Genomic DNA, 12538 nt, shown 5'->3' with positions numbered 1-12538 from the left:
AAATTCTTTTACCATTAGAAAGCTATATTTAATGCTATAAAAAAAACTAAACTATATTTAATGCTAGAAAAGATTAGGGATTCTTACGCCCGCCACCCGCGCCATGTCGGCCGCGTGGCTAGCTAGCCGGGCATTGTAGCGGTGCGAGAGAGGGGCAGGTGGGGGCGGGCACATCTACGAAATAGGTAGCTAGGTAGGATCAGATAAAAATGTAAAATGTTGTAAAAATTTCCACCCGTGCGAAGCCGGGACGGGCCGCTAGTAATGAAATAAAATAGACTTATATAGAACATAGATTATATATTACATAAATTACAATCTTACATTTACACATTCTGTGAATTGCCAGACTGACTGAATGTTGAGTTATTGAGACTTGCAGGCGCTGGTTTCTTGGCCATCTGCAATAAAAAAAATAGCATTATACCAAAAAAAAAGGTTAAATTATATTAAAATTACTTAATTACAACTGCTTTACGGTTGAAACACGAATGGGACAGTGGTACCCAAGCAATCGACTTTTATACAAAGTCTCCCTCTGGTTTTCAATGTTTCTAAATGATTATTTAAAACGTGCTCTGTTAGCAAACTAAAACATTCATTTATTGCCATATTTCATCTCAACAACTTCCATGGTGTAGTGATAGGTAGATTGTTATGTAACAGGGAGCGCCTTTTTTTATTATTTTTTTTTTATTGCTCATACCAAATGTCGAAAACATTAGGATCAATGTTTTTTTTTATACAACTTAGAATGGCAAACAAGCTGACGGAAAGTGGTAACCGTCGCCTATAGACATGAGCAGTACCATGGACATAACAGAGTATACTGTTTTGCCCATGATACCCCCCATGCGTTGCCATTCCTGAGGACTCTGGTGTTATTCCTCTGTATCCTGTAAATTCTTGACATACTCCACGCTTCAAACTAAAACAGCCATGCAGATACAACTGCTTCACGGTAGAAACACAAATAGGATAGAGGTACCCAAGCAATCGACTTTTGTACAAAGTCTCCCTCTGGTAATATGCTGGGAATATTATCAGTAATTAATAACGATTTTTCCCCCTCTTACTCTAACTTGTTTGTGTTTTGCATCAGGTTTTAAGTACATAAATCATTACCATTTGTATTCTAAGAAGATCATCCATAGCAGCAGGTAATAGTGGCTTCACCGAGTTGATCTCCATCATGGTCAAGTGGTCCAGTCGGCCGTAACTGCCTCCCGACTTCATCAATGCATCCATGGACGTTCTGAGTTTTGACATGCGGATGTCCCAGATATCTTTGATGATTGTCTTTATTTCAGCCGAGTTGGGAATATCATCACCAGCTGCTCCGAGGATCAATTTTGCTTCCACCATATAGTGTGCATTGGGCATTTTTGTGAAGAATCTGTAATGTTAATATTATTACTTTATATTTGTATTAAGTTGATCTGATAGATACTCTCGTGACCAAAATTTTAATTTTTTTCTCTTCTTTAAGAACAAATGAATGTAGGTTAAAGAACTTTATTTCAAATATAAAAAAAATTACATCATTCACTTAATATCTTCACTGACTATTATATTTTTATAATAATAAATAATCATAAAATAGAATGTGACCACCAATGCACTTGTCCAGGCACTTGTCCTGTTTGACTTCTGAGACCTAAGACATTGTTTCCTCACAGAGTAACTTTGCTGTCATACCTTACCTTTGTTAAAAGCCACTCAAGCAGTGGTGTAACTATTACCATTAGTATTAGTACTACCATTTGGGGCCTGTGGCAAATTCCCACACTGATGGGACCCTATCGTCTCGTCGAATTCGTCATGATGGGCTAATTGACCTGCTCTTCCGTCCTCACCTATCATCTCCCAATGGTGCCTCGCTAGTGTATATCGATAGCGCAGGTGGGGTTGCCATTCCATTATCATCCATTAAAAAAAAGCATAACTGCGGTTGCCAAATGTGGCAACTACTGGCAAAACCTCCAATAGTGGGAGGCCTATGTTCAGCAGTGGAGAGGTAATGATTGATATGATGATTATTATTCTATTTAATTAGAAATACTCATTTATTAAGTAAATTTACCTGGAACGTTTCTCTTCCTCCTTAAGGTTCTCTAAATTATCCATTTCCATCCAATCTGGCGGTACGATCCGACATTTTTGCTTTTGTTTCAACATTATAGCCAGCCACAGAGGGACATTTAATGGTAAACCAGCCCGAAATGGTCCGAATTCGCCACAAATCAAATAGATTTTGTCGTACGAAAAGTTTGGTATGATGCTTATGATTCTGTTTTCACCTATAAACTCTATTTCGTACGGATCCATTTTGAATATATTGTTGTCTAATTATGTATAATAATATACATGTAACGCCTGTTATTATTTAATTATTTGGTGTATAATATAATTAAGTCTGTTTTGGAATTTTGGATGTATTATTAAAAGAAAATAAAACGAAATACACTGAAGTGTCAAAATTACCCGCGTTTTTTTGACGTTTTGCGTTTTGTTAGCTGTAGCTTGTTTAGTTTCCATATTGTTTGAAAAATTAGACTATTTTATTTTATTTTAAATAATACCGAATATTATGCAAATAATTTATTTTAAATGAAAATTAATTTAGTTTAGTAAATTTTGATTTAAAAATAACTAGTCAAATGATTATTAAAAGTAAAACTGTAAAGTACAGCGCCATCTATTAAGAACTGTATATACTATTTCTTCCTTTGGTTAATTTTGTGCTATAGACTATTAGTACAGCTAGATGTTCATAGATGGCACAATAATATCAAATTACTGATGTTAATGATACGAAACAGCGACGGTCCAATGAAAAACTTTGGTTTTATAATGTTTATAATTATTTTTAAAGAAATATTCATAATTTAATCGCTATGTCAAAAGACAGATAAGTTTTCACAATTAAAGAAATTGCTAATAAAACATTAAGAGGAGCAAATGAACGATAAAATCGGCACGATCGATGCAAATCGCTTTGGCAAAGTGCAAACTCCTAATTACTAGCAGTAAATAAGGGTGGCCGGTTGACAACGTCTCAGACGGTTAATATTTATGGGCAGCTCCGTGCCTCGTCGGGGTTCGGACTCCTCCATTTTGCCTCCCTCTAACATCTGTCAATTTGTATGTGACTCTGTAAACTCAACGTTCTGTATTAACTATCTCTATAAAATGTTCATGTAGGATAGTATTATATTATTTAGTAATAAAGGTACGATAATTCTACAAAGTTTTTCGCTATGAGTGCGTTTACATTTTACTTGATAATTTTGTATGGAAATCTGAGTTTCTATAACTATCCGCTAGAGGAGCATTTCAAACTTGTACAATAAATAAATGTAAATCTTTGTACAATTATCATTACGCATCTAAATCACTGAATTTTTAAATTTATCTTTGGATCATTTAAAAATGAATGCCTTTATCTTTGAATCATTAATGCCACTTACTTCTTGCTTTTTTTTAAGTTAACAAGTGTGAGATACCCCATACATTTGTGGGGTATCTCGTCTTAACTATTTGATAAAGATGACAAGATGCCCATTCTTAGTTATTCTTTTTGATTTGTTGTATTGAGTATATTAAAGCGTTTAGAATACTTTAGGCTTCTTTCGTGCTTCTGATGTAGACCCGAGATTTATTGAGTAAACCATTTCAGAAGTCTTCGTGCTTGTATCTAGGTAAGTCTTCGTGTGTAACAAAGACGGTTTGGAATCTTTTGACATTGGAGGGAGTATGAGGAGATGTATTCGTCACGATGGGCTAACTAACTTGCCTTTTCGTTCTCACCTATCACATATTGAAAAAAAAGCTATTACTATCCATTAAAAAAGAAACAGAGGCATGGGTAATATCGTTACTGCTGCGATATCTATATATTGGGTTCTTCGGGTCATTGTTGACATTTCGATTTTATATATTGGCTAACCGAAGTTTAACCTTATCTTTATGGTGGATGATGATAAAAAGGAAAAACTTGATTGTTTGTTTGTAATAGATAAACTAACAATTACTTAAGCGATTTTGAAAATTCTTTAACTTATATAAAACTATATTATTAGCGAGTTACTGTTGTCGGCTGTATTTTATTTATATATAAAAAAAAAAAAAACTTTTGTCGGTGGTGCTCGCTAGTTTATAATAATAATACGTAAAATTCTTTTACACGTCCTACATAAATGCTATATAGTATTAAGTCTACTTTTTGTACTGAACATTTTTTTGTAAGATGGTCAATAAAGAAAAAAAAAACATTTCTGCAGATTTACGATAATGTACTTATATATTAAGGATACAAATTGTCGCATAATTTAAGATTTATTTTTATTACATAAAAAATAATCGACTTCAATTATTTTAAAATGAAACAAAGAAACCAATTTTTACAAAATTTCTATGGAGTTATTCTGTAAGTTTATCCTTTCAAATAAGAAAAGAATTTTCCAAATTGGTTTATAAATAACAAGGTTACAAACATAAAAAAATACAATCTTCTTCTTTTTAAGTCGGTTGAAAAATAGGTTCAAGTTAAGTACCTACTTACTAGCTACTATAAAGTTAACCTCTCGCACGCGTCAAATAAATAACAAATTTGTTTGCACGAGCGAAAAACACATTGTCTCTTCACAGACATCTTTCTTCTTAAATCTGCATACAAATTCGTGAGATCGCGCACAAATTCACCCAGTCATTTAAAAGCCATTCCGTTGCTAGAGAAAATGCTGTTTTTTGGCTATAAATATGTCTCGAGGTGACACTTGGCATCGTACTGCGACATCTACCGCCTGGGGGGAGCGATTGTTATGCCGTTCCACGACAGATGGCGGTACTCGTCGCTCATTTCTAGGTTTTTTGGTTTACTATTTGCGATTTTATATTACTGCAAATTCTTTATTGTTTAGAATAAAGAAAAAAAAGCCTTGTATAAATTTTCTTATTATAAGTTCGACATGTGTAATTTTAATTTACTCTTATTAGATTTGATCAAACTGAGTTCCATAACGGAAAACATTTTGATTTGTACAAGAAAAGAAAAATGAGTCGTCAAGATAACTCGTTGAATAAAAATTCGTGTAAAATATTTAAAAAATCGAATATCACGTTTTGAATTGCTATATACATATATAATTAGTTTCACAGAAATTAGTTTTCTAAAATTAATTTAAGTAAATTAATTGTTTATTCACTTTAAGTTCGTATTGTGTTGACTTAATTTTTATTTAAATTTCTTACTTCTTAATATATTATATTAACAACTTTACTTATCTATATTGTAACAGTGAATGTGAGTTGGTTACTTCTTAGCGATATATCGGCTTAATCAATTACTATGAAATTTGTTATACATTTACTGTATGGGATGGAGAAGGACTTAGGCTATTTTTTTTGTTTCTTTTTTTTATTATTTTGGTCAAAGAACGTACCCCGGTCACGCGGACGAAGTCATGGGTTAAAACTAGTATACAAAATACGTGTATACAAAATTTCATAGTGATTGGTACAGCCGTTACAGCGTTAAGAAGTAACAAACAAACTTTCACATTTATAATATTAGTGAGGAGACCAGCTAATAGCTAGTTAGTGATCTACTAACATTTTGCCAATAATGTTCTCTGAGCGTGACATGACACGTCAAAATTGGCGGGTTGCTGTTTAAAATGGCGGGTGTTCTAAATTCAAAATTCGATAGTGACGTTTATTGTTCGATGTTCACTTTAAACAGTTACTCGATGTTCGAGTTTCAACGCTTATCTGAATTGGTGATAGACGTATATGTTGCATTTACGAAATTTCTATGCATTACGCAATTTACAAATATTACGTATTTACGCAATTTACGCTAATTATTGTAAAATAGTTTTGAACATGGTATGAATTTTTTTTTATTGAGTGTTAATGGAATGACAACCCTGCCTGCGCTATCGGTATACACTGACAGGACATCAGTGAGTGATGATAGGTGATGATGAAGTAGATCAGTTAGCCCATCGTGATGAATTCAACAAGAATTAGCCACGATGGTTTCCAGGAGGAACCACGTGGAGGTCTGCCTGATAGAGTATATTGCTGCCCAATGGGGCTGTCAAATCCTATTACTAACAATCCCTTTTCCCCCTATTCAATAGTTTAAGATCCTATTTCCACAAAGAATCGACTTCAAAAAGATAGAGGTTCTAATTTCGGTTATATATTTTCTTTTAATATTTGTTTTACCTCATAACTCTGTCAATTCTAAACCGATTTGGATAATTCCTTTTTTATCTGTAAGTATACGAGTATACATACAGATTGGCCACATAGAAATTCTATCAAAATGGTGTCAGTACTTTAGTTTTTAAATTAAAATAATTGGTTTAATCACAAACAATTGTCTTTTTTTTGTGGGACATGTTAAAAGTCTGTTATCCAAAAACTAATATTGGATTACAGACTTTTAAATAAAAAAATAGATATCCGACTGATATGGACGATATCGAAATGGGTGATGACCTTTTTTCCACCACCAGAGGGAGACTTTGTACAAAAGTCGATTGCTTGGGTACCTCTGTCCCATTCGTGTTTCTACCGTGAAGCAGTTGTGTTTGATAATTTTTTTTAAAACGATATTTTTAACTTAGTATAGCAAACAAGCTGACAGTCCACCTGATGGAAAGTAGTAACCGTCGCCTATAGACATGAGCAGCACCATGGACATAACAGAGTATACTGTTTCACCCATGATACCCCCCATGCGTTGCCACTCCTGAGGACTCAGGTGTTATTCCTCTGTACCCAGTAAATTCACATTAATTTCGGATTAAACTCACTTAATAAATTACCATTATGTAGTATATTTTTTATTTATTTATTTATTCATTAGTACAAATATGTGTACATGGCAGACTTCATGCTGAAAGCATTCTCTCCCAGTCAACCATAGGGAAGTGTCAGAATACACGAATGCGGTACTAGTAATTATTGATATACATACATACTAAAATTACATATATAAACGAATAAATATATATATGAATAACAAATATACTACACATATATGATACTATATTATACACGAAATTGAGAATAATATAAAGTACTTTTATTTGCTAAAGTGTATCTTTTAAGAAAACAAAATATGTTGAAAACACATTTGCATTTCGCGTTTTTACCAATTACAATAAATTGTTCTTTAGTGTTGACATATATACCAATTCGATTGCGATGTATAAAGGATTGATTTCAATGTCATAGTATTTGCTTCTTGGTATAATTTTTTGTACTTATTGCTGTATTTTGAACCTCGTTTTCTTTTTTTTTTATTTTATTGGCACAAAACAGATTACAACCATAAAAAAACTTCAGTAATAATTACATTTGTGATTCGGCTAGGTTACAATCCAATTACATTATGTGCACAGCTTGAGTAATTCATGAGAAGCAAACGCATAAAATAAAAAAAAAATACTTAAAATGTTATATAAATATATAAATTTTTAAGCTCTGTATGTAATAGTTAATAGTGGAAACTTTATTGATTAATAATTATTTACTAAAAATAAATAAATAAATAAATACTATGTGGTATTTTATCTGTTAATTGAACTATTTGTTTTTAAAATAGGAAAAAAATAATAGAATATAAATATGTTTTTTTCAGAGGGAAAAAGGGGTTGTTAGTAATGCGGACTATCAGTCCTATTGCTAGCAATATACCTTGTCAGGTCGACTTCCACGTGGTCCTCCCTGGAAAATATCGTGCTGAATTCCAGGTGTTTTTATCACGATGGGCTAACTGACCTGCCCTTTCATTCTCACCTATCATCCCTCACTGATGTCCCACTGGTGTATGCCGATAGCACAAGGCGTTTACCATTCCATTACCATCAATTAAAAAAAATGTCTTCTTCCGTACATTTAGCGTTAATTTAAGAATTAAACTGGAATCTCGCGCTCACGGGACGGATGTTAAGTGAAATATTATAATTACAGTTGCCCTCTGCTCGATGCACAAAAGTTTTCGACGCTATCTGAACTGTACGAGGTCGCAAACACTCGGCTCCCAGTAGCCTACCTACGTGAAATGGAAACGGATCATTTTCAAACACGAAAATCTTTAATATTGATTTAATATTTCTAAATAGCACAATAATATATATATATTTTTTTTATAAAAGTTAGAATGGCAAACAAGCTGACGGTACACTTGATGGAAAGTGGTAACCGTCGCCTATAGACATGAGCAGTACCATGGACATAACAGAGTATACTTTTTCGCCCCTATGTGTTGCCATTCCTGAGGACTCAGGTGTTATTCCTCTGTACCCAGTAACTTCACGCCATATCCCACCCTTCAAACCGAAACACAGCCATGCAAACACAACTGCTTCACGGTAGAAACACGAATGGGATATGGTCGGTTGTATGGTTTCTTTCATACATGTGCTTATATTATTTGCATACACCCACTCCAACTTGCCTGCCTCGCTTTGGAATCAAAATTTTTGTTTGTATAAATAAAATCCGTTATTGGCTGTATTCATAAGAGACTCAGCATGTAAGTTATTTTTTAAAAACTGTGGATTTTTGTATAAAATAATGTAAAAAAAAAATTGTAATAAAAAAATATATTTATTTATTTATTTTACACTTTATTGCACCATTTATAAAATAATCATTACCATCATCATACCAGCTTTTAACTGTCCACTGCTGGACATAAGCCTCACCTTTGGGATTTTGCCAGTAGTTGCCACGCTTGGCAGGCGGATTGGCAACCGCAGTCAGGCTTCAGAGATGTTTTAAGAGGGACGCTGCTGTCCATCACTCGCCCTCCCATAGTCGCCTCTTACGTCACCAACGGGAAAGGAAGGGGTGGCCTATTCTATACCGGGATTATACGACCAAAATAAAAAAAAAATTGTATTTATTAAAAAAATAATAAATACAGTTAATTTGAATGAGAAGTGATACAAAAGGTGGCCTTATCGCTAAGCAATCTCTTCCAGACAACTTTTGGGTACAAGAAATTGAGAAAAAAAACAAAGGGTAACACTAACAGATAGGGGGGAAAGGGATTGTTAGTAATGGAGACTGAGAATCCCATTGCTAACAATATACCAGGCCAGGTCGACCTCCTCGCGGTGCTCCCTGAAAACTATCATGGTTAATTCCTGATGAATTCATCATGATGGGCTAACTGACCTGTTTTCATTCTCATCTGTCATCTTTCACTGGTGCTCCGCCAGCGTATCCCGTTAGCGCAGGCGGGGTTACCATTCCATTTTTACCCATCAAAAAGAAATAGATAGATAGATACTCTTTGTTGTTTCCTCCAAAAGATTACAATAGTAAACTTATTATAAATATAAACAATTACAAGAAATAATCACAATGAGAAAACAATGGGCGACCTTATCGCTAAGAGCGATCTCTTCCAGGCAACCTTTGGATGGAGAGGAGTAATTATAAACATACATATTATTATGTAAATAAGTAATTCGTATATATCTATTATCTATTATATAGGCAAAGAAAGCCATAAGTTGTGAACCCCTGCGTCATATTGCCCGTAACAAAATGCTTAAAGCCAGCCCGAAGTTATCGGGCGAGGCGCGATCTTCGAAACTCGCGCCTACTTACCGCCCACTGAGGGCAATTAGAGTTTTTGCCCAAAAGATAATAACTTATGTAACTGCAGCTTAATGATATGGAATGAAACTTTCAGAATGCGTCCATTAACTTAGAGTTTTCATGTTCATAAATTGCATTTACACAGAAGAATATCACTGTGAATCTGTGTCGTGGAGTCCCGGTAAAGGAAAGCTCTTTTCGGTGAATGTCGTAGGAGGTACAGAGGAATAACATTTGAGCCCCCAGGAATGGCAACGTATGGGGAGTATCATGGGCGAAACAGTATATTCTGTTATGTCCATGGTACTGCTTGTGCCGTCAGCTTGTTTGCCATTCTAAGTTGTATAAAAAAAAGGTGACTAAGGGAACTTAATGACAGAGGGGTTTTAAGGGGGACGCTGCTGCCCAGCAGCGTCCCCCTTAAAACATCACCAAAAGCCAAACTGCGGTTTAGTGGATGCAGATGGCTCAAGATTGTTTCTAGAGGGAGTCTCCTCCCTCTAGAAAGGCCTGTTTTCAGCAGTGCACTGATAATGGCTGAGATGAAAATTCATTTCTGTGCATCTGCTGTTTGAGTTTATAATAGGTTATGGGCCCAGATGTTTTCACTGCATTTACATTGTCTGTTTGTATATGTTTTATTGCACATTCTTAAATTGATTTACAATGAAAATAAAGTTTATAGACTATGAAAGGCTGTTTACGGGTTATTCCAAGCATCATAGTCCTGGCTTTAAAATATTCGGTATGGTGACTTCGATATATCTGAAAAAAAAAATGGTAGGTATGAATTTACTCCGAAATGTATTTTTTTTTAACTTAAGGGTTTCCTCTAGTTGCGGCAACTAATTCATGCATTCTCTACCAGCCAGCTCTAATCCAGGTCATATCTTTGACCTCCCTATACGATATGATACCTAGTGTCTCTTTTATATGTTCTATGTAGTTATTTTTCGGTCTTTTCCATCCTCTTTTACCTTCTACTTCTTCTTCTAGTATGTTCTTTAAAAAATCTTTATAGTCGTACAAGGTAAACTAGAATTTTGCCTCTTTTACCGTTACGTACAGCAATTATTTGAGTTTCATTCACTCCACCGATTCAAGGGACATCATAAAATTAAGCATTCACGGTTCGACCGACTTGATATAATGTTATGAGTGGCAAAAATTAATCGACGAACGACTGGCTGGGTTCCGATGAATAATCGCTTCCAACACCAAACTCGGGACATTTGATTTGGTCGGTTTAATTTGAATAGCTAATTTTATAAGTTAATGGGCAATTTTGAAAGTTACAGCGATGCGGAGGGGTTAAGTTTTGTTTCCGATTCAATACCGTACGAGTGAGAGTTGGTGAATGTTCAACCATAAAGGTTGGCAACGTTGTCTGTTTATAGCTATTTAGATGGGAATTCTACGGGATAAGAGCGGAGAATGGGGATATATGTATAATATAATCTGTAGGTATTTAGAAGAAAATCTATTACGAATTTGAACCACAACTCGAATATTTTATACAAAATTACACTTGATTGCAAAAAAATATCTTGATTTTAATTTACTTTATGTTCAAAAGAAAAGTCCAAGCTCACCACCAGAGGGAGACTTTGTACAAAAGTCGTTTGCTTGGGCACCTCTGTCTCATTCGTGTTTCTACCGTGAAGCAGTTGTGCTTGCATGACTGTGTTTCGGTTTGAAAGGTGGAATATGGCGTGAATTTACTGGGTACAGAGGAATAACACCTGAGTCCTCAAGAATGGCAACACATGGGGGGTATCATGGGCGAAACAGTATACTCTGTTATGCCCATGGTACTGCTCATGTCTATAGGCGACGGTTACCACTTTCCATCAGGTGAGTCGTCAAGTTGTATGCCATTCTAAAAAATAGTATCTACAATATTTCTGCCAAATAAATTACATTTCATTCTCGATTAAAGTACACGTAAGTCGATCCAGTACGTTTTAAAGTTAAAACAAAACATATAAATAGTCACACGAATAAATTGGGGGTCATAATTAGTAATGTAATGAAGTGATTATATCTGTGCCTCTAGTGAGAAAGGGTTCAATTCAAAATGGTCACTTTTCAGGAGAGCCAAAAAACTATTTTAAATAAAGAAAAAAAATTCTGCTGCTTTTATTATTTGCTAATTGAACAAGACAATGATTGCATTTATAGTAATTTTTTCTCCTCTTTCTTATGAAATTGTCGGTTTTTGTGTAAAACCTATAGTTTTAAAAATAATTCTATTATACCTAATCACACTTAAGAAAAATATTAAAATTATGATGTGAAAATAGTTTTAAGTTGAATTAAAACGATTTTATTGAAGTATTGAAGAAAAACAATGTTGTGTATTTTACGCTATAAAAAATAATCGCTATTAAATGGTGTAAAAGGGTTCAAATCGAACTGATTCATTTTACAAAAATAATTTTTGTAAAATATTGTAGTTTTATTTCTAATTATGACTTTTTTACCACAAATATTTTGTTAATTGTAGCCTTTTACATGTTTACTATCTCTATTGTTTTTAAAGATATCGTTACGATTCTTATACTATTCGAAAGAGAAAAATTTGCTTATTTAAAGTAGCCTAAAAAAGAAAAAGGCTATAACTTGAGTTATACCCTTTCTCACTAGAGGCACAGATATATAGTGTCTCAACAGCTTAATTATTCACTAGGAAATTTGATGTACACATGATATATGGGATGGATGAGGGGGTAGGGTATTTTTTGTTCCGGTCACGTGGACGAAGTCGCCTGTAAAAACTAGTGTAATATATAAAATGGAATATGCTTCATGCTGTTAGTTATTTCTGTAACGATTCCATTCAATAACGTCAAATAATCTAACTCGTATTCAAACCAAGGAATTTTGACGTTTGGCCCAAGTCACATGA

At 34.1% G+C, this 12538-nt stretch overlaps 1 protein-coding gene across 1 annotated transcript; it reads right to left on the bottom strand.

Moving 5' to 3' along the window:
- Positions 1–280: 280 nt before the first annotated feature.
- Positions 281–2488, bottom strand: LOC113517567 (probable DNA replication complex GINS protein PSF2). Its single transcript, XM_026902272.3, has 3 exons — positions 2084–2488; positions 1126–1396; positions 281–401 (listed from the first exon to the last, which is right to left on the bottom strand). Exons 1-3 carry the CDS (start codon positions 2326–2328, stop codon positions 327–329), a joined length of 591 nt encoding a protein of 196 aa, XP_026758073.1. The 5' UTR covers positions 2329–2488; the 3' UTR covers positions 281–326.
- Between the last annotated feature and the right edge of the window lie 10050 nt (positions 2489–12538).

Source organism: Galleria mellonella, unplaced genomic scaffold, assembly GCF_026898425.1.
Source record: "Galleria mellonella isolate WM207_F2 unplaced genomic scaffold, CSIRO_AGI_GalMel_v1 utg246, whole genome shotgun sequence".
In the NCBI taxonomy this organism is placed as follows: domain Eukaryota; kingdom Metazoa; phylum Arthropoda; class Insecta; order Lepidoptera; family Pyralidae; genus Galleria; species Galleria mellonella.
The sequence above is the reverse complement of the archived record's forward strand: the minus strand, read 5'-3'. Positions and strand labels throughout refer to the sequence as shown.

Bases quoted from the DNA above. Each gene is read 5' to 3' on its own strand.
- LOC113517567 (XM_026902272.3), bottom strand. From the start codon at position 2,328: ATGGATCCGTACGAAATAGAGTTTATAGGTGAAAACAGAATCATAAGC. The intron at 1,397-2,083 runs GTAAATTTACTT...TTAACATTACAG, and splicing joins GAGGAAGAGAAACGTTCCAG to ATTCTTCACAAAAATGCCCA. The intron at 402-1,125 runs GTAATGATTTAT...TTTTTATTGCAG, and splicing joins ATCTTCTTAGAATACAAATG to ATGGCCAAGAAACCAGCGCC.